Source organism: Colletotrichum chrysophilum (assembly GCF_026319265.1).
Source record: "Colletotrichum chrysophilum strain AFK26 chromosome Unknown scaffold_22, whole genome shotgun sequence".
Lineage (NCBI taxonomy): Eukaryota > Fungi > Ascomycota > Sordariomycetes > Glomerellales > Glomerellaceae > Colletotrichum > Colletotrichum chrysophilum.
In genome coordinates, this window is record NW_026517309.1 from 242,628 (window position 1) to 267,536 (window position 24,909).

A 24,909-nucleotide genomic window follows, 5' to 3' on the forward strand; every position below is an offset into this window, starting at 1 on the left:
GCAGTTGATGGATTAACTGGCCCCATGCTAGTTATATCTTCATACATCCATACTGCGCCTGAAGCTGAAAGATGTGCCGTTTGCACGGAGCCAAAGAGGTATGTCGCCTCAGAGAAGCTGGGAATCTTTTGCTGGTGCGAGTAGTCTGGATCCGAGAGAGGTATAGGGTACCAAAACCGTGCTGTGCAAGACTCGTGCTTGTACAAATACTCGCCGAACCCGTCGGGGAATTCCTCTATGGTCAAGCTCTCGCCTTTTCGCCGCCTTTTTCGTGTCCACCCTGAAGGGAGGGGGCACTTTGGGTCTCTGTGGCGATCTCTCCATAGCGCCCACTCAACTTCCACCGGTCTCTTGCCAGTCCTGCCAGTGACATCAGAGCTGGTGAACCATTTGGTAATTGGGATAATCTGTTGCCGTGAAGAGGCAATCCAGCCGCTGCATGCGGCCAAGAAGTCATTCCCTGTTGCCCAACCCGCAAAATGGAGACGGCCTTGCCATCCTACCCAGGACCAGGTCGGCAGGCTCCCACTGTTGATACCGCCGCATGTTGTACCTGTGTCTACTGGTACGCGACGTACAAGATCATCTCCAGGCTGCCAAAGTAAAGTTGCATCGAAAAACATCTCTGGGAGCCCGCAAAGAAACCCTCCCTTGAATGCCCTTGAGTAACATGGAAGCATTCCCGCTATAGCAGCGAGACAGTCTTGTGGGTAGCTGAGTTGTCTTTGGTTGAAATCTTCCACTAGGCGTGAAAAGACAGTGAGAGATGGGTACCCAACATCCAACAAGAAGTCGCGATTGCGGTCGGGAAGGTCCGGATGGCTGTGGTCTTCGTACTGGGTAAATTGACAGCACTGAAACCATACGCTACTCTTCTCGAAGCATATGCGTCTTCTTGCGAACAGATACTCTTGAAACGTCCATCCACGATCGAAGTAGTCAGCCTTTTTGGATGAAGATTCACCCCTTCCACGCATACCCATCTTGGTACGAATCAGAAGCAACCTCTCCCCAAATGGGATAGTCTCCTGCTCGAGGTGCCTGGGTTGCGCCGCAGGCGCCTCTTTCAACCCCGGAATCCCACTTTCGGCATTCTCTCCGTCAATTGGGACGATGACAGCTTGAGCATGGGCGAAGATGGATGCCATTCGGCCAAGATGACCGTTGAGAAATTCTTCATCGTCCTGCACAATGCAGAGGCTATCCACCCAAAGATAACGTTCGCCAAGCAGCCTCGTCAAATAAATCGCATGTCGGATGGTTTGGGGAAGAGCAGTGTTGTTCAAGGCCCCTAGCTTTTGTAGTTGAGATACGTTTGCTGTGAACGTTTTGGGCATGTCTACTTTGCCCCAGACGTAACTGAGTGCCATGTAAGAAGCATTTTCAGGAGCTGGAGTCAGGCAATTTTCCGTGACGTCGATCAGAATCTTCAGCTCAGGTTTGGGAAGGTATCCAAGATACTCGGGTTTACTGCACCTGTCTACGTGGCCAGACGTGCATGTGTCGTACCACCGAATAAGAGTCTTGTTGTCGATCCAGGAGGGATCAAGTTGGACCCCATATCCAATGAATTGCTTTTTGTCGAGGCTTTCCAATACATCTAATGAAGGCGACGATTGACCATAATTATCTTTCAGCGTAAAAGTGACTGAATAATCGAAGTAGTTTCTGAACAGGTGCGGTTGTTCTGTGGCTCCCTCTTGCAAGTCTAACCAGCTCGTTATCTTCTCCAACAGTGGTCGATGGCGAGTACATGCTGAAGACACAATTTGATTGACAGGCTCGAGGTCAAGAGATACGTGGTCGGTTGGTTTCCTTTTCATCGCCGAAATGAATCGTTTGCAAAAGTCGCAACGTGTTGCTCCCTGCATTTCGGCACATCCTTCGTTTCTGGCTGCCAAATGCGATTGGAGGAAGGCTTTGATAGGCTGCAGGCACAAGGACATCGCGTTGTTGATGACAGCGCCCAATGGGAGAAAAGAAAATCAGCAGGAATTTTGATCAATAGATGGTTGCCTTCGTGCAGGCAATCACTCATCATAGTCGTGTCGAATGAGTGGGGTTTGTCCGTAGACAAAGGAGAAATCGACGACTTCTGAGGCAGCAGGTTTAGCGCCCAGCCAGGATGAGTCAGCGCTGGTAGACCTGATTTGTCGGGTCAGACGGCTTCTAAGCGAGGATCTCATCACTGAGTCTGGAGGCACGGGGTGTCAGTCCATTCATTCTCACCATGGCCTCCTTACGGACAGCTGATACGCGCTTCTGGCTGGCATGCTAAGTTACTCCATCTATCTCAGGGTAACTAGTCAACTGGAAGGTGCATAAAGACGATTAAGGGTCCCGTCAATGCTTTTAATCCACTTCGTGCTTATCGCCCACTACGTCAGCAACTGCGATGATGGTGTGAGACCTAGGCCTGGAGGTGTTTGAGCTGCCGCTTGTAGCCGGCTTACCAAAGGCCACATACAGTCAAGTTACTGACAGGGGTCCAGCTGACGATGCGATAACACCAGGCTCTTCCTTCTTGATGCTCGGACTCATATGATCTGCGTTTAGAAGAGAACACGTATTCCTACTCATGACGGGATTATGTGTGAGTGTCGTTGAATCGAAAATGAGTTAGGGTATAAAAAGCTCAGATGCCCTGTTTGAATACATGTACATTTGATTTATCACTCAACTACAAAGTTTGTGCCAAACACCAGTGCTTTTGTCCTCACTCCGATTTTGGGTGTCGACTTTGTTGAAACCTCCCTAAGCAAGCGTCTTAACTACGACTCGATGACTTTCACGATATCTGCCGTCGACTATGACGACGCTCAAGGGGTTTCCAAGAATAACATGACGGCATTTTACCATACCGACGCCCACTGGCGAGCTCTTTGGAAGTCGACCACACTTGAAGAAATCATTAGAGGTGCCGCTGCTCGAATGTCGCATGGTCTTGCATCAGGCCGCGAAGGAAAACGGCACTTGAAAGCCACTGATGACGACACTGGTGAAATTATTGGGTATGCTCGGTGGATTCTGCCTGATGCCAGTAGCACATTGAACTGGCCAGAGGCTCTTGTCCGAGAACCAACCGACGATGAATCAGAAAGTTTCAAGGCCAAGTTCCAAGCCAACACCGAGGAAGGTATGATTCCGGGGATGGATACGCGTCTGCAAGAGGCTCTTGGTCTTCCCCTCGAGAATGCTGAGATTGAACTCATGAAGAACCAAGAAGGACCATTTCTGGGTATGCTGGCCCCATTTGGTTCAGTCACCTCAATACTTGCACCATATCACTCGGAAGTGAGCCAAGACTAACTTTAAAAGTCCTCGACTATCTGACAGTGCATCCGCAATACAGACGGAAAGGGATTGCGTCCGCCCTGGTCAAAAAGGGTCTAGAGCAAGCAGATGCTGTTGGAATGAAGGTTTGGGTTATGGCTACAATGGCCGCGCAGCCGATGTATCAGAAGTTAGGTTTCCAGCTTCTCAAGACGGTGGAAACGAATGTCACTGAATTTGGGATCGAAGAACCGCATCGCAAGTCTTTCTTGATGAGACGGCAACAGCGAGCCGTGCGTTGAAGGGTTGCTATTTTATTTTCTCGGTAACGATTGGATGGTTATAGGGTACGTGATGAGTAATGAGAGAGTGGTATAAGTATGTCTTGCGCAGTTGGGTTCCTCCAGTAATAGCAGTCGAGCAGCAGTCGGTGGTTTCAATCATTTTGACAAAATAATACGAGCCTCTGATCAGGTGCATGCTTTATTCGGGTAACCATAGTGATTCTTCTTCAAAATAAATCAGTAAGTGTATCGGAAATCGGAGGCATCAGTTTCCTGGAAGAAAATAGGAGCAAGTTAGATTCAAATTGCCTGTCAAAATGAGGTGAATGTATGGTACTTGCCTCTGAGGCTTCAAGCTCAACCTCACCACGCTCAGCCTTAGCGTTCCAGTAGTAAAAGTAAGCGCTGAGGCCGAGAATAATGATGATATTTAAGACGGCACATCCCATGCAGGTGCTTAAGCCTGGGAGATACCTGGGCTTATCTTGACTCCTGTAATTTGATCAGAGTTTGTGGTTGTGTCGAGGTTGAAACGGGTGCTGAAACGATGGGCTTCTGAAATGAATACTCACCGGAAAATGAGAGAACCGGCGATGCCGCCAACACCACCGAACGCAACGACCAGGCCGCTAGAGAATGCCCGCTTCCATTGTCCTCGGATGTTATTTGCTTGATAGGCCATGACGACAGGAATAGAAGAAAAAGAGCCGGCAGTAAGAAGAAAGACGCCGGTGTAGCGTACAGCCACGTCGTTATGGAATCCGACCAGAGCGGTTCCAACAATGGCGACAACCATGTCTCCTATGATGATGGGACCACGTACCATGAAGTGATCTCCTAGCCACCCGGAAATCCACATGAGAATCGCACCGAGAACGTACGGTGGGGCGATCATGATCTGGGCTTTGCCAGTGCTGAAGCCCATGTTCTCCTTCAAGATAATGGGGAGAAAGAATGACAAAGCTGAAGAAACAGGGTGTTAGTTCAGCCATGGATACTCGAAGACTCAACAACGCACCAAAGTTGACAAGGGCCTGATTGAAATAAATCAATGCAAATGCCCAGACCTTGACATCAGCCCCGCCTCGCAGGAATCCTTTCACACTAAGAGCGGGGAGCTTTGCATCCCCGCGATCTTCTTGAACACGAGACACAACCCATGCAATCTCTTGCTGAGACAGAAATCCCCAGGTTCGCTTTTTGGTGTCGGGGAAACCGACCAATACGAAATAGCAAAGGACTCCGAGACAACAGGTGATGATGCCTTCCATGAGGAAAATCCATGACCAACCCCTAAGTCCCGCCTTTCCTTCCAATTTGGTGAACTGTCCCACTCAGTTAGTCTTAGGCACCCTGGTTGATGTTGAATAAGAACACCATACCCCAAATGCCAGGATCCCAGAGAACGCAGTGGCGAGACACACCACAATGTAAAAGGCTGAGTAGCGCTTGCCAACCTCGTCTATGGCAAATCAATATCTCAACCTGTTCATGTTGAGGTAATGTAAACTCACAGCGAGTGTACCAGGTACTGAGAAGGTAAACACAAGTGGGGAAGAAACCGGAGTCAAGAGCCCCGAGAACGACTCTCAGAGCAACCATCTGGCCCCAATGTTTGAGGAAGGCCATGCCGATGACAACAAACCCGCAAATCATTGTGACTCCCGTGAAGTAGGCTCTTGGGCCAATTATTCGAGCGAGTATGATTGAAATTGGCTGAAAGGTAGTGTAGGTCGTGAAGAATACAAGGCTGATAATTGACTTTGTTCAAAATGACGTTAGAGTTGATATGCCCAATACGTTTGTTGAAGTCGGAAACAAAATCTAAGGAAGTCGAAGTCCTACCCATCCAGGTGACTTACATAACGGTTTCCAATGAGGCCCAAATCTTCTGTCATGCCAGCAACGGCGGCGGATGGTAGGTTCGATCGGTCAATAACAGAAAAGCAATACAAAAGCCCGACAGCGGCTACGACACGAATGTCAACCCGCCTCATGATTCTCTTCTGCTCTTCTGGCGTAAAATCCCCCAAGACTGAAGCTTCTGCTGCTTCGCCACCCGAAGTTGAGGCTCTGCGGCTCCGAGTTCCGTTCTTACTGTTCAAGGTCGACATTGCCGTTAGATGATTTTGTTGCTTGGTCGTGGAAGATCGAAGATTGGATGAAAGTCTATTGCCGAGGAAACATCCTTCAAAAAGGCATGACATGTTTTATATGCTTTCTGTTCGACGAGGCTAGGTTGGGAGTTTCCAGTGAATTGACTCGGTGGTTGCTTCTCATCGACCATGACTTCAGATGGCAGCGCTCTTCCACTGTTTACTAAGACACATTACAATATATCTTTGTCTTTGTGAGCACCGGATCATCATGGAAGCTGGATAAAGGATGGTCAATTATTGAGCACTTAATTGAGCTACTCAATGACTGACATCGTGGGCGGGGACTCGGGGCAAAAATTAGTTCAAGGATGTTCCTACTTGCGCCTCGCTACTCGTGGCCCCCCTGCCATTGCTAAACCTTCCCGCGCGTGAAAACGTCTGTATCCACCTAGCAAGAAGTGCATTTGTCGCTGCCTCCGAGATATCGATTTGCTCTTACCGCTTCACAATCATTGCATTTCTTGACACCGGCTTCATAGTCTTGCTTACTCTGTACTGATTAGCGCGCGGCCTGGGGTGCACCTTCCTTCTGGAACCAGCATGAAGAACTTGCTAAGCTTCCTGATCATCAACTTCATTCACGATGCACACAGCAATGGAATGGTGGTCCTGGTTTCATGAGCCATGACTAAGTCTTGAGGATGGGGTCGGTCAGACTGGCACTCTGGCGCGCCGGGTAAGTAAGCAACGGCTAAGTGGAGTACCACCGATGTCATCTGCAGGGCGTCGCCGATGGGATTGAATCTCTTGGTTTTGACGTAGGATTGCGGGATTTAAGGACTTGGCGAACTCGTTACCAGCTCCCGTAAGCTAATGACATAGGCGCCGCTGGCCCTGACAAAACACGACAAATCGAGGTCTCACGAAGATGAGCCCGCGCGCGAATGATGGCTGCGCAGAGACAAGGTCCGCGCATGGTCTCATGTGCTCCAACGTTCCCTGGTAAATATGTTCACCGCACCTTGCAGATGGATCCTGCGAACCGGAATCCCACTTAGCTGGTCTGGCGATGACAGTCAACATGCATCACCGTGGAACCAACACAAGGTATGCCGGCCCACAGCAAAGAGCAGAAATCTAGGAATAATTAGTAGGACTGATGCAGGTGCAGCACGCCTAACACGAGTATTTGATCCTCCCAACTGTATTTGCGGCTCTGTAGGATGCCGCAGGCAGCCCGGGATATTTGTCCAGGTCGTTCCCCACAGCTTACCTCTCGTAGGGATTGCACGCCGCTGGTAAGAGTAAGCCATCGAATACTTCCAAAATTAGATCAGATGATGCCTTCACTTCATTGAACAAGTAGTCATGGTCATAAAATCTCATTTACGGTATAAAACTCTCAGCCCAGTAGCAAGCAAATTCGATTACTGCAAATTTACAAACATTCCTCCGTCAATAAGCACCTGAGATCCCGTCATGAATCCGCTCAGCTCCGGACAGGCCAAGAAGACTGCTGGCCCCGCCAAGTCTTGGGGCTTTCCAACACCCATGGGTATGCGCTGCTGGAGATATTTGCGCTTTTCCTCATTCTGCATATCAGGCTCCGCCAGTTGAGTGTGAATAGTGCCTGGCAACAATGCATTACACCGAATCTTGTCCTTCGCCAACGCAATTGCCATTGACTGTATCATGGACAACACAGCGGCTTTTGTCGGCGTGTAATGTGTTTGTAGGCCACCACCAACGAGAGCAGATATTGATGATATTCCAATGATCGATCCGCCGCGTCCTTGCTTCACCATCTGGTTGGCTGCCGCCTGACAGGAGTAGAACGCCCCGTTGACGTTGACTTGCATACTTTTGTCGAATACATTTTTTTCAAGACTGAGTTCTCATAAAGTTAGTAACCTCGAGGCTGAGAATGATGCAAAGAAGGGCCAACGTACGTGAGAAACTCAGCAGCCTTGAAAATTCCTGCATTGGCAACAAAAACGTCAAGTCCACCCCATTTCTTGACTGCTGCACTGACAAGAGCTTTGCCTGTCTCAGGGTTGGTGACGTCTCCAGCAAGTTCTATCAGCTGGCCAGTCGGTTGATCTTTGGTGCCAGCTTTTGCGATACTTTCCGCCTCCTCCAATAGACTGTGTCGATGCTTCTCATCTTGGGGCAGGCCCAAATGATTTACAGCGACATTGGCTCCCTGTCTGAGATATTCCAAAGTAATCGCACGGCCGATACCAGTTGTGCCTCCTGTGATGGCAGCAGTTTTGCCTCTCAACAGACGGCAACTAGACAGAGCCATTGTGAGAACGATGGATGCTAAAGAGTTGAGTAGCCCCTCTTGTCATCAACGGTACTGAGACTCAAGGACGGCGGAAGAGCAGACTACTTGAATCGAACCTGCAGGGTGAGTTACCCTGTGAACAAACGAAATGGTCTACCCCGCTTGATCAACGTACCAGTGAAGGTCCCACTCCCTCGTCTCGAGGGAAACCCGATGGGTATAAGCCAATTTGCCGGTGTTACAGGTCGACGAGAAGATAGACTTCGTCTCGTCTCGACCACGCCGCCAGAAGCCTTCGAATCTCGTCTCTCGATCAACGGATACTAGCCTCTGAGGGCTACATTGCATTCACACACCAGACAACATCGGCGCCAGGGCCGGCCGCCCACCGGGCCGTTACGGGACATCCGGGACCCAAGCTCGGGTCTCCAAATTGTGGACCGTTGCCCCAGATTACCCCGCACCGGCTGCAAGATCTCCATGCGGCTTCCTTCACGCTGCTCGGATTCTCCTAAAGTTGCTTTCAATGACCCCACGAATGATGCCACCAGGTATCACCGCACCCTTGATTTCTGCCATCCCGTGACTTCGAGCACAGTTATCGTTCCAATATCTGTCAGGGCGCAAAGTATCCACTGAAGTCCACAACATGGTGATCGAGGAGGAGGGAACTAAACGTTACTTCACAAGAGGTCGACTGACCAGAGGCCGCGGCTTGAGAAACACGACTGGATGGTAATACACCTATTCATCCTCTATTCATCGGGCGTGTGGTCTCATATTTCATTGGCTAAACGCATACCGCTCAGCGCAACCTGCCGTCGCCGCCACGTCAAGTGCGACGAGAAAAAGCCTACTTGCGGAGGTTGTGAAAGGACCAAACACATCTGTATCTATGCGCCACGGCGACCACCAAACAGAAAACGCACAGGCAGTCCCGGAGAAGTGGCTCACACTCAACATGAGAGCGATGCAGCACAACAAGAGTCTTCTTTGCCTCCGCGATCGATTAGCCCCGGCCAGCAATCCCCAGAGCCCCAAGAAACACCTCCAGCAGTAAACGATGAAGAGCCTATTTCCGCCCCCGTAGTATCATGGGATGCACAGCCGCAACTGAACATACCTACTACGTCGCCGGACACCACCCTTAGTGTTGGAGCTCAGGATGAAACATCACCAGCTTTTCACGTCAACGAAACGCCCAATGCTCAGGCTGGATGTCCGGAGCATCTTCCAGAGACAGGATGCACGGGTATTACACCTCACAAGTCAGCTACAACAAGCAGCTCTTACGGTGCCAATCTGGAGAATGCAACGGCAGTATGGGTTGACCTACTTCTTCAAGATGCTGCTATGCAAGAGTTCGACTTCACAAGCTTCAATGTGGACCAAGAAAGTGTCGATATCTTCGGAAGTTCCGTCGTGCAGTCACCAGCAGTACGAAAAGCTCAACCAAGGGTTTCCTCAGATGGGCTGTCGCCGACTCCATGCACCTCCAACTCTTATTTGATGGAGAGGACACCGAGGTTGAACGATTACCAACAGTTTGAGAAGCAAAACTGGTACTCGACAAGCCCAATACACATCTCTTCTCATGAGCATGTGATTTTCCAGAACTTTGTGAGGCATATCGGCATGTGGGTGCGTAGACATGTTTCCCCGGCGTTTGGCCGTTCTAAACCTTTAGTAGATGGACTTCTTCGACCCTCGGAGACCTTTCGGGACACAGGTTCCTCAACTAGCGGTATGTCTCTGACGAAAGTTGTCTCTGCAGAACTTATTACTTAGTAGTAACGTCTCGACTTAGATGCATAATGTAGGTCTTATGAATGCAGTCCTAGCGCTTTCGGCTCGTCACCTTTCCTTGAGCTCAAAGGTTGGAGAAAAGGACCATCAAGATCTGAATGAGGCCTTGAAATATTACTACAAGACTCTGCACTACATTCAAGAGGCAATGCAGTACGATACATACAAAACAAGCCTTGAACTGCTCGCTACTTCATCCATCATATCTGCATATGAGATGTTGGATGGATCACGACAAGACTGGGAAAGACATCTCAAAGGTGTTCACTGGATACAGCGCTCTCAAACCATACATGGTGATTCTGGGGGTTTGAAGCAAGCAGTATGGTGGACGTGGCTTTGCCAAGATGTTTGGGCTGCATTCCGTGAGAAGCGTCGCCCCTTCACATTCTGGAGGCCGGTCAAGACATTGGATGAGCTTGATCCTTATCAACTTGCGGCTCGTTCCGTGTACTTCTTTGCCCAAGTCGTAGCATTCTGCTCCAAAGAAGACACAGAAGCAGCAAAGAATGACCCGATTGCTAGAGTTGCCGCGGCTGATGCGCTCAAAGATCAATTGGAAAATTGGAGGAGGCATTTGACGGCAGAATTCCAACCACTGCCATACTCCGGTTCCGTGGACGATGTATTTGAGCCAATTTGGATTCACCCCCCAGCATGCGGTAAGCTGTGACATGTTGAGCACCGCCCCCAGCGACCAAGATGTTTACTGACGCCCTGTGAAGCGATCGCATTCCAAGTCTATTACTGCGCTCACATACTTTTGCTTTTGAATGTGCCAGTACTAGGAGGTCTAGAGCAGTACACACAACAACGGAAGCGTCTCATGGAATGCGTGAAGAAGGTCTGTGGGATTGCCTTGACACTCTCTGACTACCCATCAAGTGTCATGTGTTCTCAGTGTCTTTACATAGGTATGTCATCGTCACCGCCGGCCCCATGAACTAGAACGCGTGCTCATGGCCTTAGCTGGAATTCCTCTTGAAAGCAGGAGAGAACGGAATTGTGTTCTAGGGCTATTGGAGGCCTGTCGCGAGAGATCCGGCTGGCCAGTCAAGCCGCTAGGAGAGGAACTCTCAGCAAGATGGGAAATCTCAGAGGGTAATTGAGGAATGACTCCAGAAAAAATCAAATTGAACACAGATTCAATTCACTTGGTAGAAAAGGAAACAGAAACTTGACTGCTAGTGAACCCAACATAAAAGCTCTCTGACTTCGCATTGGTGCTCAAGGTCGAGCCGCATCATACAAAATCTCTGTGAAGCATTTTGAGCCCAGGCTTCTCCCATTCATATTGCAGTTTTCATGCATGTCGGAGAAGCGGGGATGAGACACGACAAAGGTCAACATGGAACAATGGTTCGTGTTGGTTGGTGATCGTGACGTCCCTCGTGACGACCCAGACCCACTGCCATTCGATTTCCTCGACACGGAAGCCAACACATCACCCCAGACCCATCCGTCATGTGGTTGACGTAAATTCGCCACTATCGATATCGGATCATGCACAGAAATAAGTCAAATATCCAATACTCGGGGTTTCCAACGGCTACCGCTTGACGAACACATCAATATCAGCATTATCCTAGTTCCAACGTTTACACACACATCATGGCCGTGCCGACCAATTGGAAGGACAACAATCGACATCTCCAGATCTTACGGAATGCTGAGAAGGGGCGCTATGGCGTGATCGCAGCCATTGCGTACAACCTCGAGCAAATCTACGGGCTTGTTGCCGCTGCTGAGCAAACTCAGTCACCCCTCATCCTCCAATTCTTTCCATGGGCGGTGACCTACGCCGACGGTCTGCTCGTCAGGACTGCCAAGGAATCCATTCGCCGAGCAAGCGTGCCGATATCGATACATCTAGACCATGCTCAAGATGAGAAAATCATCAAGCATGCGGCCGATAACCTCCCGTTCGACAGCATCATGGTCGACATGTCGCACTATGAGAAGGAGGAGAACTTAGAGAAGACCGCGACATGGGTCAAGTACTGTCACGAGCGCGGTATTGCCACGGAGGCAGAACCCGGGAGGATCGAGGGCGCTGAGGATGGGGTGATGGATACGGCCGGGCTGGAAGCAAGCAAGACCACGCCTGAAGAGGTTGATCAATTCATCGCTACAGGCGTTGATGCTCTAGCCCCGGCTTTTGGTAACGTCCATGGCGAATATAGCAAGCAAGGTCCGCAATTGGATTTCGACAGGTATGCCGCTGCGCTGGTTAATTTGGTGTGCTTCTAATTGAGAATCAGGTTCGACAACATACAAAAACAGATTGGCGGGAGAGTACGGGTTGCTCTTCACGGCACAAATGGATTCCCGCCGGATCTTATGCGGCAATGCATCGCTGCAGGGGCGACCAAAATCAATGTGAACAAGTTGGTCCTAGACGAGTATTACATGCATCTTAGACATCAAGTTGCGCGGGTACCGCACACTACCTTAATCGAGGAGGGGACGTATCATGTGAAGCGCCAAACGATGGAGTGGATGGAGATATGCGGATCAGCCGGAAAGGCATGAGTGATGTTGGTCGTCGGCTAAATGAAGAAGGGCATAGGGGTAATTAGCAATGGATCGATGCATATCATCATCTTCTTCACCAGATCAAAAAGAACAACCTTATCGTTTGGCTGGAGGCGCGTGCATCAATGCTTCTACAAATCCGACTGAACTTGGCTGGTCAAATCCCACGCATCCCTGGGAAGACGTCGCCTCCATCAGAGTTGAGGTCAAAGTTGTCGATTTCATCACCCTTCATCGTTGCAGGAATTGTGGAAAACGCGCTATAAACGCGTCCAAGCTGCACTGAGTCACAGGGACTTGTCTACAAAAAACATCAATTCAGGAGGCCCACACGGCAACGCCAGAGAACCGGGGTCGCACAATTTTACTCTCCTGGCAAAGCCTGATTTCATGCTGGGAAAAGAGAACATTACCAAAAATGAGAATTTCAAGTTGGAATTTCTAGATTGAGATTGGCTTATTGATTTTGTTTTGAATAGACGAGCCTCCGGCACAAATGCTGTGGTCTGTCGACATTTACTCTTTTTGGCAATTGCCGTTTGGCCGTATCAGATGCTCTCCTTTGGGAGAACGATAGCCTGTAGTACACCCATTCGTGCTTTCAGATGCTTTCCCATCCCGTTGACAGGCTTCAGATATGCTGCAATACGGCAGTTTACCGCCCTGCTATGACACGATTACGTCTTGCGTAAGGCAAACAACGATGAGGCGTCATACTTAAGAATCAGAGGGAAACCTCTACGCCTAACTCATATGAAACGGGTGAGCGATGGTCGATTATATCTGGTAGTTTCGCTCACTCCAAAGATCCAAGCCTCGTCAAGAATTATTCGATTCGCCCTACACGTCTATCATCAGAAGTTACAACCTCCGAATATGGAAACGCTCTTATGGCAGTCGCAGGACGTCGAGATGGATCCAGCCTGTGACGATGCCAGTAGCAACAGCTCAGACTCTGGCTACGAAACCATCAGTATGACGTCCCCGATGCAATGAAAACCAGACAGAAAGCAGATTGCCAAACGGCCCCCACTCGTTCGCATCCCAGAGCTATTCGGTTCCATCATGTCCACAAAGCTTGTTGTCAACCCCAACTACTTTGAGGTAAACGCTGTCGGAGACGAATGGATTGCAAGGTAAGCATACGCTTTTAAATCCAATTTTGGAATCGTTTTCAGTCCGAAACTAACGCACCGAGCTTCGCCCGGCATTGTCATGAAGTACAACGAGGTGGAAGCAGCAAAGAACTCCAAAGTTGATGTGTGTTTCCTTGCATCAATTTGGTCACCAATCGCCCCAGAAGACCGCTTAAAGATCATGTTGGATTGGCATCACTGGGTTCGTTCTTCCACTAAGCCAACTCGTATGTTTCCAAATACTGATCAATGCAGGTGTTTCTTTTCGACGATCGTAGGTGGCACTCCAATCTCGAACTTGTTCCAAGAAGTTACTGATAATGCGTTATCATAACAGAGTTTGATGAAGGACACCTCAAGCTGCTGCCGAGGAGATTAGTCAAAACATAGCCATCATGGGCGGCGATGCGCCTCGCTATACTGCCGATTCCAATCCCATTAGATATGTGTTTCAGAGATGCTGGGATGCCATCAGCGAAGTATCCAGTCCAGGTTCGTTCTACATTGCCCTTGAAACCGACCACAACTCCTTCTCATTGTCCATCCGCTCCTCATAGCAGATGACTAGGCTTTGCATGTAATTGGAAGTGACAAGTTTGTAAAGTGCTGACTTTTAAATCTAGAGATGCAAAATCGATGGATTGATCAACACAAGCGTTACTTTGCACAACTGCTCGTGCAGGTCGATCAGCAAGTCAGCGGCCAAAACTTCATACGCGACGTAGATGAGTACATGAACATGCGCAGAGGCACAATTGGCGTGTACCCAGCCATCAACCTGACCGAGTACGGCTCAAACATCAACCTGCCACAACATGTGTACGAGCATCCAAGCCTGCAGGAATGCATGACTGTCTCGGCAGACCTGGTGATATTGTGATGTTGTAAGAATTAAGGGTGCACAGCGTTTTGTATTCAAGCCTTTCAAGCTGACACTTTGCGTTCTGCTAGGGTGAACGACGTCTTGTCTTACCGCAAAGACCTGGCCTTAGGCGTAGACCACAACCTAATTTCGCTGCTCATTGAGAAAGATGGTCTGAGTATCCAGCAGGCAATGGACGAGATTGGTAATATGGTCAACCAATGTTACCGAAGATGGTATCTTGCTCTGGCAGAGCTGCCATCCTATGGGGAGAAAATCGACCGCGAAGCTATGAGATTCGTGGAGGTTTGCAGGGCGTTGGCGCAAGGGAATCTTTATTGGAGGTAAGTAAATCCAAAGTTTCGACTGTCTTGTCATGAACATTAGACGAGGAAAGCTAACAAGATCAACAGCTTCAAAACAGGTCGTTACTTAAGCCGCGAGGGCCATGCCGTGCACGAAACAGGCATCATGCATCTTCCACCCGCATAGAAGGAATCTTGATCGTTGCTGGGAAAATTGGAGTGCATTGGAGTGGAGCTAATCATAGACCGATACAAAAGTTGACGCAAGGATCGCGGGCGCTGCTGTTTCTCGTAGTGGATTCTCGACAAACCCCAAAATGGGAGACCATTTAGAAATACAGGACTTTTCGCGCAGCATATTGTTTTCACATGCAGCAACAGTGATTTTTGATTATATCTATGGATTCCAATGAAGCTCAATACCATAGGTATCAAGTGACCCCTATCACAAGTTGTTCATGTGCACCTTATCTGTCATGCCACTTTTAATGCCACCGTAACTATGAAACTGCTGCTAAAGGTTTATCTCCACATGAATGAGTGCAGCCGGGAGAGTTTAGCTTTGATGCGGTAAGGAAATAGCCACGTTCTGATATCCAAGAGATAATCGGGTGAAGAAAAGCCATCGTAAGACATGAAGTTGCACATTCGTCGAGCAAACCCCTATCTGAGTCGCCCATGAATCTTTGTGGGTGTTCTTCCTAAAACGAGTATCGAGGATTTCCGTTTCGGGATTCAGCGATCGGTAAGTCTCTAATTGGAACTCCCCGGCCACCTCTGGTTGGTTGTCGTACACTGAGAAGGGGCGCACCAACAGTATATGTGGAGGTAGATTATCCATACCTTGGGGATTCGCAGAAGTGCGCTATGATATCCGAAGAACGCGACTCACCATGAATTACGATAATGTCATCGTAAATTAGACCCGTGAATCCAGGTCTAGCTGATTTATCGGGTCCCAGCTTGCCAAAACAATCCACAATACGCCGCAGCAGTGGGGATAGAAAGCAGTGGCCACATGGATAATTACTATTGTGAGGATCAATTACACATCTGAGGCATACTAAGAGCGATATCACTGATTGCTGCACATGAGATAATCTGTCGATGTATTGCCGTATGGAGCTACAATTTATGGTTTCATCCCCTGGCAAAGTTTCCAGGACCAACTTTGGGCCGGTGTTCTTTGGTAGGCAGAGAGACAAAAATGACAGCACCAAACTAAAGTATTAACGCGACATTCAAAAATTAGTTATATCGTTTCTTTCACAGCTCTGGGGGCAAAATCCATATTGCAGTTGAGCGAGCCCATGACAAATATGGTGTGTTTCGAACCATCGTTGTTTCGATTGCACGCGACATTGTTCTTGACACATTTTGCCAGGCAATATAGTCCGGATCTCGCCTAATGAGCTCTCGTTTGCCAGTGCGGAGAGCTGGAAAGCCATCTACGGTCACTCCGGAAGTGGCAGGCAGATTGCGCGAAAAGGACCTTTCTATGACGTCCTGGCTGCCGGCTTCAGCAGCAGATGCATCGGAAGCGAGCGTGATCCCCAGAAACACGCCGTCATGGGCAAGATTCTGAGCCCATCTTTTTCGCAACGTGTTTTGGTCGAACAAGAGGATATTATCTCAGAAATTGTTGACAGGTTTGTCACGAAAATGGGAGAAAAAGGGGGATCTGGAACAAAAGGTTTGAACATGACCAAGTGTTACAACATGAATTCATTTGAGATTCTTGGCGAGATGGCTTTTGGAGAGAGCTTCCGCAATCTTGACATTGGTGAGCAAACTCGTCTCTGGCTTCGGTCGGGTTCAATGCTTTGGCAGATGGCAGCTCCGCTGATTCCAAGACCAGATATCCTGAATTCCTGGGCGGATTCTGCCCTCGAGCATCTCTTTATTGTCACTCTTATTGACAATTTGCGGCGCATTGGGTGGGTGTCCAAACTTGCAAGACGTCTCATTCCCACATGGATCGTCACCAACAATCAACATTCGAACTATAGCCGCCAACAGGTCGAGAAGTAAGTTGAGAGTTGTCCAATGGTTCCCAGTCAACTCGTGAACTAACGAAACCTCTCGTCAGCCGTCTTCAAGTCAAAGCGGCACGAAGCGACTTCGTCAGTCCGCTCGTCGACAAGGTTCGCGCAGGAGAAGTCTCTAAGGAGGAAATGACAGCTCACGTTTCAACAATCGCGTACGTTCAATCAAGATTCCGTCGAGTTTGCTTCCGTAAATTCTGAAGGATACACCTAACGTGACCTCGCAGAATTGCTGATGGAGAGACCGTGACAACTACTCTATCAGCGTTGACATATTTCCTTGGTCAGAATCCAGAGAAGCTGGAACTTCTCAGCCAGGAGATTCGTGTCGCTTTCAAAACCTACGACGAAATAACCGGATCGAAGGCCCAGCAGCTACCATACCTGCAAGCTGTTATCAATGAAGGTCTTAGACTGTTTCCTCCCGCTTCCGGGGGCGCGACTAGGCTCTCTCCTGGCTTTGAGCTGCACGGCCAATATATACCTGAAGACGTGAGTTTGAGCAAGCCAAGGCAATCAGTGTATTCTTCACTAATTAAAACAACTACTGATGGATGTACAGACGGACATCAGCGTCAGTCCCTGGTCCACCGTTCACAATCCAGAGTATTTCTCCGACCCCTGGCATACCAAACCAGAGCGATGGCTGGACCCTCATTGCAAAGATAATAAGGATGCCAGTCGTCCGTTTCTGCTTGGTCCTCGGGACTGCTTAGGAAGAAAGTAAGTCACAATTCACTCTCATCGCTCTGAAAGTTGACCGGTCTGACAAATTTGCTACGTCTAGCTTTGCATGGATGGAGTTGAACCTCATGTTGGCGAAACTTCTGTGGTCGTATGACATGGAGCTCGTGGATAAAGATGCCAGGTTCATAGAGCAGAGCAGAGTGCATGTCTTGTGGTGGAAACCGAAATTGTTTGTTAGATGGCATAGGCGTCCTACGTAAACGGCTATGTTCTCCCCTCAGAAGTCTTTCATGCCTTCTTCTATTTTCCGCTCCATCATACCCCATTGACCCTGCGCTCTCTGTCCTCCAAACCAGTAGTTGCCTGAGGAGTCCTTGCCAAAAAGAATGAGCCCATCATTAAACTCATAAGGGCCTGGGACTGCCTGAATATACGAAGGAAACAGGGGGCCATCAAGTTTGTTGACAGATGCCGCTGAGAAATCGGTCTCATAGAGTCTAGCCCGTTGCCAGTTCGTGAACATCAACAGCTTCATGGAGGTGTCGCCAAATAGAGGAGGGGCCCTGTTAATCGGGTCTTGTCGGATGAGTGACGTATAGGCTTCAATCTGCTCTCGTGAGCCTTGCTCAATGAGCGTATGACGGATTTGGGAAGCCACATAGCTTAGCGGCTTTTGGAGAAGATCTTCCGCGGGTATCAGAGTTACAACGAAGCCGACGCAATTGCTTAGTATCGGCCTGTCGTTGGGTATGAGGTCTTTCAAAGCCCGCCGCCACTCATAAACCTGTTGTAGCGCCATCTGGAGTGCCATTATGTCAGTATGCCACACCAGTCTTTGATTGTTTTGCATGGTTACTCACCGTACGCTCAGAATTTTCAGATAGACTTGAAAATGAGAGCCGTGCAACCCATGCCAGGATCACGTCTCCTTCACTCACAAACTTTGGCTTTTCCTTGCCGTCGATGCTTGGCTGCGCCTGAAGCTCAGCCATGGCCTTTTCCTTGAGCCCCCGGAGGTACTCAGCAGGAATGCAGACAACGCGATTCTCCTTCGGCTTGATGACCAGATTGTAGAAGTTCCAGAAGAGCCACTTGCCCAGACTGACCGTGGACATGTGCTGATGAAAAAGGACGTGTGGCCTAGTCGGATTCTTGCCCAAATCTTCCAGAGCATATGCACCTGTCAGTGGCTTTGGTATGTCATCTTCCCGCCTTTGAAGTTTCAGCGACCAAGCGTTGAGAAGAGACCCGATAGATACGGCATCAGCCGACAAATGCAGCCAATGAAGGACTATCACTGTCGAGTTCTTGAAGGAGACGATACGCAGTCCAATCTGTGGCCGATCCGTGAAGAGGTAGTCATTCAATCCTCTGGGAATATCAGGGCCGAGTTAGAGGTCCGATAGATGGCTGGGGTCACCGACAATAGAGGGCTGACCGCTGCTCGGTGAGCGGGGTATTATGGATGCAGTGGGATGATCCTCGGCAGCCAAATGACTTAGGTCAACATGTTCAAATCCGACGGCTGGGCGATCTGCGGAAAACGCTTTCGGGATGTGGTGTTCAAGCTCTCCGCGGTTCTATACGGCCATTTCAAGTCAGATCTTCATCAATTGTTCAAGAAGACATGCTTTTTCGGATGATTCGAGCACCATGCCTTACATTTCTTCTCAATCTGGCTCCCAACCTATTCCAACCCGGCTGATTTAGCAGACCTCCTAGAGAGTCATGTAGCAATCCAGGCGCAAGGACGCTGTCAAAGTTGAAGAGGGCGTAGAAGACAAAGTTTCTGAAAATGATGGTATCATCAAAAAATCCCACGGGAATAACTTCATCAGTTGACACACGCTGAGGTTGCGGTGATCTCCAATAATTGGCAAAAAAGTTGAACATTGTGTCGAATAATTTGCGGATTCTCCAAGATTTCAACCCAAGGGCAGGAGGGTCGTCTCAAGAATCCGAGCCATTTTATGTAGTAAGATGGGCAGCGTTACCTTTTTCTTATAGATAAGGAATGTGATTTACGAACCTGGATCTTGAGCAGGCTGAAGCTAGAATGCGGATAAATCACCCAGTTGCAGGAAAAGAAGTAAAAGGCCGGGCGAAAGTCGATGCCGGGGTAGGATGTGCCAATTTAGAGCAATAACCCTTTGCGGAATATGTAAGACGGAAGATGAGTCTGACCCTGAACACCTCACCCAATCATCCTCGACGGCGCCAACGTGGTCCCACTGAAGCATGCAATTGACACCAACGTATGCTCACTCGGACGTGTGGCTCGAGCAGGCTGTGCGGAATATTATCTGTCTTTGGATGTTTGCGACTGTTTGCCCGAATGCTCCTCATCCACTCGCGTAACACAAGTCCCATAATTTCACAGGAAGACATCCACGGAAACGCTTTGCTTTGCTTGGCACCGCAGTGCATTGGGCCCAGTCGCAAGCCGTGCTATCTTGTCAACATCACGGTGAACCATTCAAACTTGAACTATGTAAAATCATGCGTTTCCTTTTGAGATGATGATTTATTGTTGAAAGATGTCGGATGCAATTTCATGTAAACTCAGTACAGATCGGCACTGGGCTCACCACAATCAACCAACTGAGGCGCATGTTTCCCCATACAGTGACAAGGGTGCGAAGTTTTGACATTTAAAACATATGGTTGGCCTTCTGCGAATCCATGTTGTGTAAAACCACCATTGCTGATGATTTTGAGCAGGAAACATTGGCAGTCTCATGTTTTTGAAGGGCCCAATTGAGAATTTGCAGCGATTCCGAATGTTTTTCTAATTTCTAAGTAAACGCTTGCCTAAGCCTTTCCATCTGCCGCTGGTACTCTTCATACACAGTGTCTAGGCCAGATGCATTCACTTTGAGACTCGTAGTTGAAATAAAAGAAAACAATTCCTTCATTCTCGAAGTTATAAGGTGTTGAGTGATGAATCGCCGATCAGCCCTATCGTCCACAACGAATGATCCCATGTTGATGTTCAGAGGAGAACCTGACAGTCCTGGATCTTTTGCAACGTCTCCGGATCTTGCTGAAGATGAAGCACTCAATAGCAGTGAGACCAATTGTTGAACATTCATCAACATGAGAAGTGCGAGGCTCGGGGTAGTAGAACATGCCGAAGCGCACGTGTCGACACCCTTCCATCTGTACATGGAACGCTTGAAGAGAAGCAGTAGACGGTCCACTCGAACATTCTCGCCAGATGTCTGGAAACCAAATAAACCTGCAGTCAGGTCTTGGAGGCATGTGCATACGCTTGAGAACGAGGCTGCCGAGTCGCATAGGCAAGGACTTTTAGGAAATCGTACGACGTCTATGACATCGTGAAACCCAGTCAGAGGTGATAGACGGGCAGGCAGCTTATCTTGGGTAGATCCTGAATGCCTTAAAGTCCACGAGTGATCAAGAGGTGTCTCCACAGGAATTTCCAACGTTTTGGCTCGTCCATCTTGCCCATGTGGTGTACTCCTGCTTGTATTGGGTGCCGATGAGAGTATTGCTGTTGATAAAGCCCGATCCGAAGGATTATGGTCGCCAATAGACCTTTCATTAATATACTCTGATGTTGAAATCATGTCTGGAACATGTGACATGACACAAGTGTCGTTTATGAAACCAAACAGACTGCCCATGTCGTCAACTTCATCTTCAGCTTGTCGATTTGCTATGTGTCGAGATGTAGCTGCCGTACTTGGACTTCCACTTAGGTCGTCAATTATATCGATATTGTCCAATTGAAAATCAAAGATGTTTTCTCTCCCAACAAAGTCATTCTGTCCGCCTGGTGTTGAGCTGATTGCTCTTGGCGGTGTTGGACTTATGGCTGGGTGGCTGTCTCCATCCTGAACCGTTTTCTCCCCGATGACTTTGGCTGGTCTAGTTGATCTAGGTGGTCCATCCTTGTCACTCTGATTTGATTGTCGAGGTGCGTGTTGATTTGAGCTGTATGTGCATGTTCTTCTCGTGCTGTGACACTGGGCACATTTGTCTTTGCTGAACTTCTCTCGACACTTGACGCGTGCTCTTCGACACTCGTCGCACGCTGGCTGCCTCTGCCGCCTGCCGCGAATCGATGAAAATTCGTAGAACTCTGTTGGAGAATTGTCTTCGTTCTTGTCAAAAGAGAGCGTTCCATACATCTTGTCAATCTAGACTGTGTGATGATTTGGGCACCTTTCGTAGAGAGTGGTACCAACCTTGGAAGTCCCTCATCAGTCGAAGCCCACAGTCCTCGGAGCAGTCTCCGAGTTATGAATGATGTGGTTACCATGACACGTCATCGGGATGTTCTCGTCCCCGCTGCAGATTTCTGCGACTGGGAGGGGCTGGAAACATTCCAATGCAGTGTGTTGCTGGTTGTTGGTTCCGATACTGGGGGCCGCAGGAGACCCTGATCCCTTACAGATAGAGATCTGTTGGTAGTCCCCGCCGGCGAATTCCTGGGCATGTTTGGGGGTTTCGGGCTCGTGATGCAGCTGGATATGTGTGTACAGTTTGGCGTCAGCATCAACATTCAAGCCCATTCAAAACTCTAAGTAGGCAACGAATTTGACTTTCATCAATGCCAATGATGTTTAATTATCGCAGCCAAGTTGGCGTGGCTGGAGGGTGTTCCCCAGGTGAGTTCCTTCTGTACAACCCCTGATGAAATGTGGCAACCAACGCCCGGCCGCAAAAGACACCCTTACCGATAAACTTGGATAGGACGAATACCGACGTATCATTCGTAACCCAACCCCGCACCTCCTGGCTTGCATGCAAGTTGAGAAGAAGTACCACGCCTACAGACCGCGAAAATCAGACGATAGAGTGGGTGGGTTCCTCGAAGACCCTGTCAGGCAGAGGGTGTGACGGGGCATCTAGGGCAGATTTACCAACCAAGGATATTTTTACACCCTTGCACGTCTATGTTTACCCTTACAGTGCTCCAAGATACTCGTGGTAGACGATCTGATTGTTTGAAGAATAGAAAATTGGATTTTGACGCTTCTTAGGTGCACGTCATTCAACCAGCGATACGCCATGGAGACCGAAAAATGGTGAGCTGGCAAACACCTTGCCCGATACCCCTGCAGAGCTAAAAGTATCCGTCGGTCCCAACATCGGCTGCATCGGCTACATCTGGGAATCTTGTCTTGTTGGTGCAGTTTGTGTTGGCATGCACTCGCGAATCCCATCTGGCGAACATGGGCATCATTGGGATGGTCATGGGCTGCTGACTCGCGAGGTGCATGAATAGGGAAGTTGCACGTCGCTTCTGCGTGTTGCTGCTGCCCTGTGTTGCTGATAACAGGATTTCCTTCGCCCCCATATGCATGGCAATGACTGCTTCGCCAGCTCTAGTGGAGTACCAGAATGCCCAAGACCTGTGGTATAATGTCGTGGGTTGCCCAATAATAGGTATGGCCCCTGAATCAACGGCCATCCCATTGACTTTTTTCTCAATTTCAATAGGTACATTGGCGTTGCCATCCCTTGATTCGTGCATGTCGAGCGTCACGTCAGCCCACCGCCTCTTTTCTTCGGACAACAGATCAGCCTCCGCTGGCTGTGGCTATTGTTAACAGCTAGCGCAGCCTAGCTATCTTGCAAAAGTAGATGGGCTAGCCGTTATTCTGTGCGGCTGATAGTACCGTAACAGAAAATGTCGTATTAAACAGATACACATCATCAGGAACTATAGCACTGTCATTGTGACAAAGAAAAACCAATATAATATGTGTTACTTAGGAAAATGCCAACATGTCATTGAGGACGGTGACACAGCATCCCTCAGACTTTGATCACCACCTTTCCCACGTGCTTTCCGGAGTACAGGTAGTCACAAGCCTCCCGAGACTCGGAGAAAGGGAAAACGCGGTCAATTAGAGGAGTGAGCGCAATCTTGTGCTTCTCGAGGAAGTCGAAGAGCTGGATATAGTCTTTTTTGGACCCAACCTTAATGCCCCTGCAATTTCGAAGAGTGATTAGCACAGCTTGTAGTCTTTTGTCTTGCCTGAACTCACCTCAGACTAGCTCTCTTGCTCATGAAGCCCAGAATCGCGCTCTGGTCCCACTCTGCCTTGAATCCGTCCAAGAATCCAACCAGAGAAACATGGCCGTTCTTCTGGCGCAGAGCATCCAGGTCTTGTATGATGGATGCTGGACCAGTGTTGTTGACCACGACGTCGACACCTCTACCGTTGGTAATGCGCCGGACCTCAGCTGCGACATCGGGTGTTGTCTTGTAGTTTATTCCTTGGACCGAAGGATGAAGCTTCTTGATGGCAGTGATCTTCTGGTCGGAAGACGATGTAATGATTGGCTGAACTCCGGCAGCAGTGCATAAGAGGAGGGAGAACATGCTCACACCACCGGTCCCTTGCTCATAAGAAGGTTAGTTTAACTTAAGGTTGACAGAGGTGTGATTCAGGATCACGTACCTTGCAACAGAACGCTCATGTTCTTTTCGGATGCATCGCTGGGAAGATCCAACACGTTCCAGGCAGTAACTCCGGCGCAAGCGAGAGTGGATGCCTGAAAAAACAGCTTTCATCAGCAACCACTCACACTGAAGATGGACATTCACAGGAACATACCTCCTCCCAGGATAAATACTCGGGCAGGTGAACGAGCTGTTTCGCCTCAAATACTCCATACTCTCGAAGAACACCTTGAGCATCTCCTCCAAGTGCTGCAACATCATCGTCAATGTAATCATCGATGTCGTTGATGTCAAAGATAGGCACAACGTGGTCACCCAGCTTGAAGTCTTCAACAGCGTCTCCAACCGCTACGACCTCGGCTGCACAGTCAGATGCGATGATACCTCCGTCTATGGACTTGGCGGGATAGCGTCCATAGAGTATGCCGACGTCTCTGAAGTTCAGAGAAACCGCGTGAATTTTAATAACGACGTTGTTGGAGCCAAGGGTCATGGGTAGTGTCTCCGTAGCGGCTTCAATACTCAGGGGTAAGCTGCCGAGAGTTCGCCTGATGGACTGATAGGTCTCTGGGTAAGCCATGTTGAGATGAGGAAGACAGTGATGACTTGTGTTCTCAGGAGAGAAGATGCTGTTGTAACGGAATGAATGCAAAATCTCATTTCACGAGAATCGAGAATGGGGGAGCCTTATATGACCTCGTCGGGTTGCGGGTACCGTACCATCATGCAAGAGGTGACCAATCTCCGCCGCATGATATATCAGATAGTCTTTGTGGTGAACGTTTGACGAAGCCGGGAATAACATGGGGTAAGGTTTGTTGACTGCTGTCAGCAATGATCGAATTCATGATAGGATGAGATCGAGCACACGAAGTCGGAGTGACGGCACGCAGAAGTAAGCTACGATCTGCCTTCCTGATTTGTAAGACGGTAAGACTCACGTTTGGTGAAACTCCGCTAACCAAAAACTCCGCTGTCCCCATTTGTAATCGAGCACTTCAAGCAACTAATGGCTCCAAGAAAAAACGAAATACAGCGCCATCCCCACGAAAATCGCAATTTTTGCCAGCAGCTTAAATATCAGATAATTAACTTGGACAGGTCGCTGGAGCAGACCTTCGTGTATGACTTCGTGATATCTTTCTACACAG

General features: G+C 49.0%; 5 protein-coding genes across 5 annotated transcripts; 2 read left to right on the top strand and 3 right to left on the bottom strand.

The window, feature by feature from the left end:
* Positions 1–2,841: 2,841 nt before the first annotated feature.
* COL26b_003836 (uncharacterized protein) lies at positions 2,842–3,309 on the top strand (the record flags this gene model as incomplete). The annotated part of the gene is made up of 1 exon (XM_053176725.1): positions 2,842–3,309. The coding sequence occupies one exon, from the start codon at positions 2,842–2,844 to the stop codon at positions 3,307–3,309; it is 468 nt and encodes a 155-aa protein (XP_053039335.1).
* Positions 3,310–4,014: 705 nt separating this feature from the next.
* Positions 4,015–4,482, bottom strand: COL26b_003837 (uncharacterized protein; the record flags this gene model as incomplete). Its single annotated transcript, XM_053176726.1, has 2 exons — positions 4,015–4,096; positions 4,130–4,482. 2 exons carry the CDS (start codon positions 4,480–4,482, stop codon positions 4,015–4,017), a joined length of 435 nt encoding a protein of 144 aa, XP_053039336.1.
* A 6,878-nt stretch (positions 4,483–11,360) lies between these two features.
* On the top strand, positions 11,361–11,999 carry COL26b_003838 (uncharacterized protein; the record flags this gene model as incomplete). Its single annotated transcript, XM_053176727.1, has 1 exon — positions 11,361–11,999. The coding sequence occupies one exon, from the start codon at positions 11,361–11,363 to the stop codon at positions 11,997–11,999; it is 639 nt and encodes a 212-aa protein (XP_053039337.1).
* A 6,079-nt stretch (positions 12,000–18,078) lies between these two features.
* Positions 18,079–18,434, bottom strand: COL26b_003839 (uncharacterized protein; the record flags this gene model as incomplete). The annotated part of the gene is made up of 2 exons (XM_053176728.1): positions 18,079–18,118; positions 18,262–18,434. 2 exons carry the CDS (start codon positions 18,432–18,434, stop codon positions 18,079–18,081), a joined length of 213 nt encoding a protein of 70 aa, XP_053039338.1.
* Positions 18,435–23,106: 4,672 nt separating this feature from the next.
* On the bottom strand, positions 23,107–24,338 carry COL26b_003840 (uncharacterized protein; the record flags this gene model as incomplete). Its single annotated transcript, XM_053176729.1, has 4 exons — positions 23,107–23,281; positions 23,340–23,694; positions 23,757–23,850; positions 23,913–24,338. The coding sequence occupies 4 exons, from the start codon at positions 24,336–24,338 to the stop codon at positions 23,107–23,109; spliced, it is 1,050 nt and encodes a 349-aa protein (XP_053039339.1).
* Between the last annotated feature and the right edge of the window lie 571 nt (positions 24,339–24,909).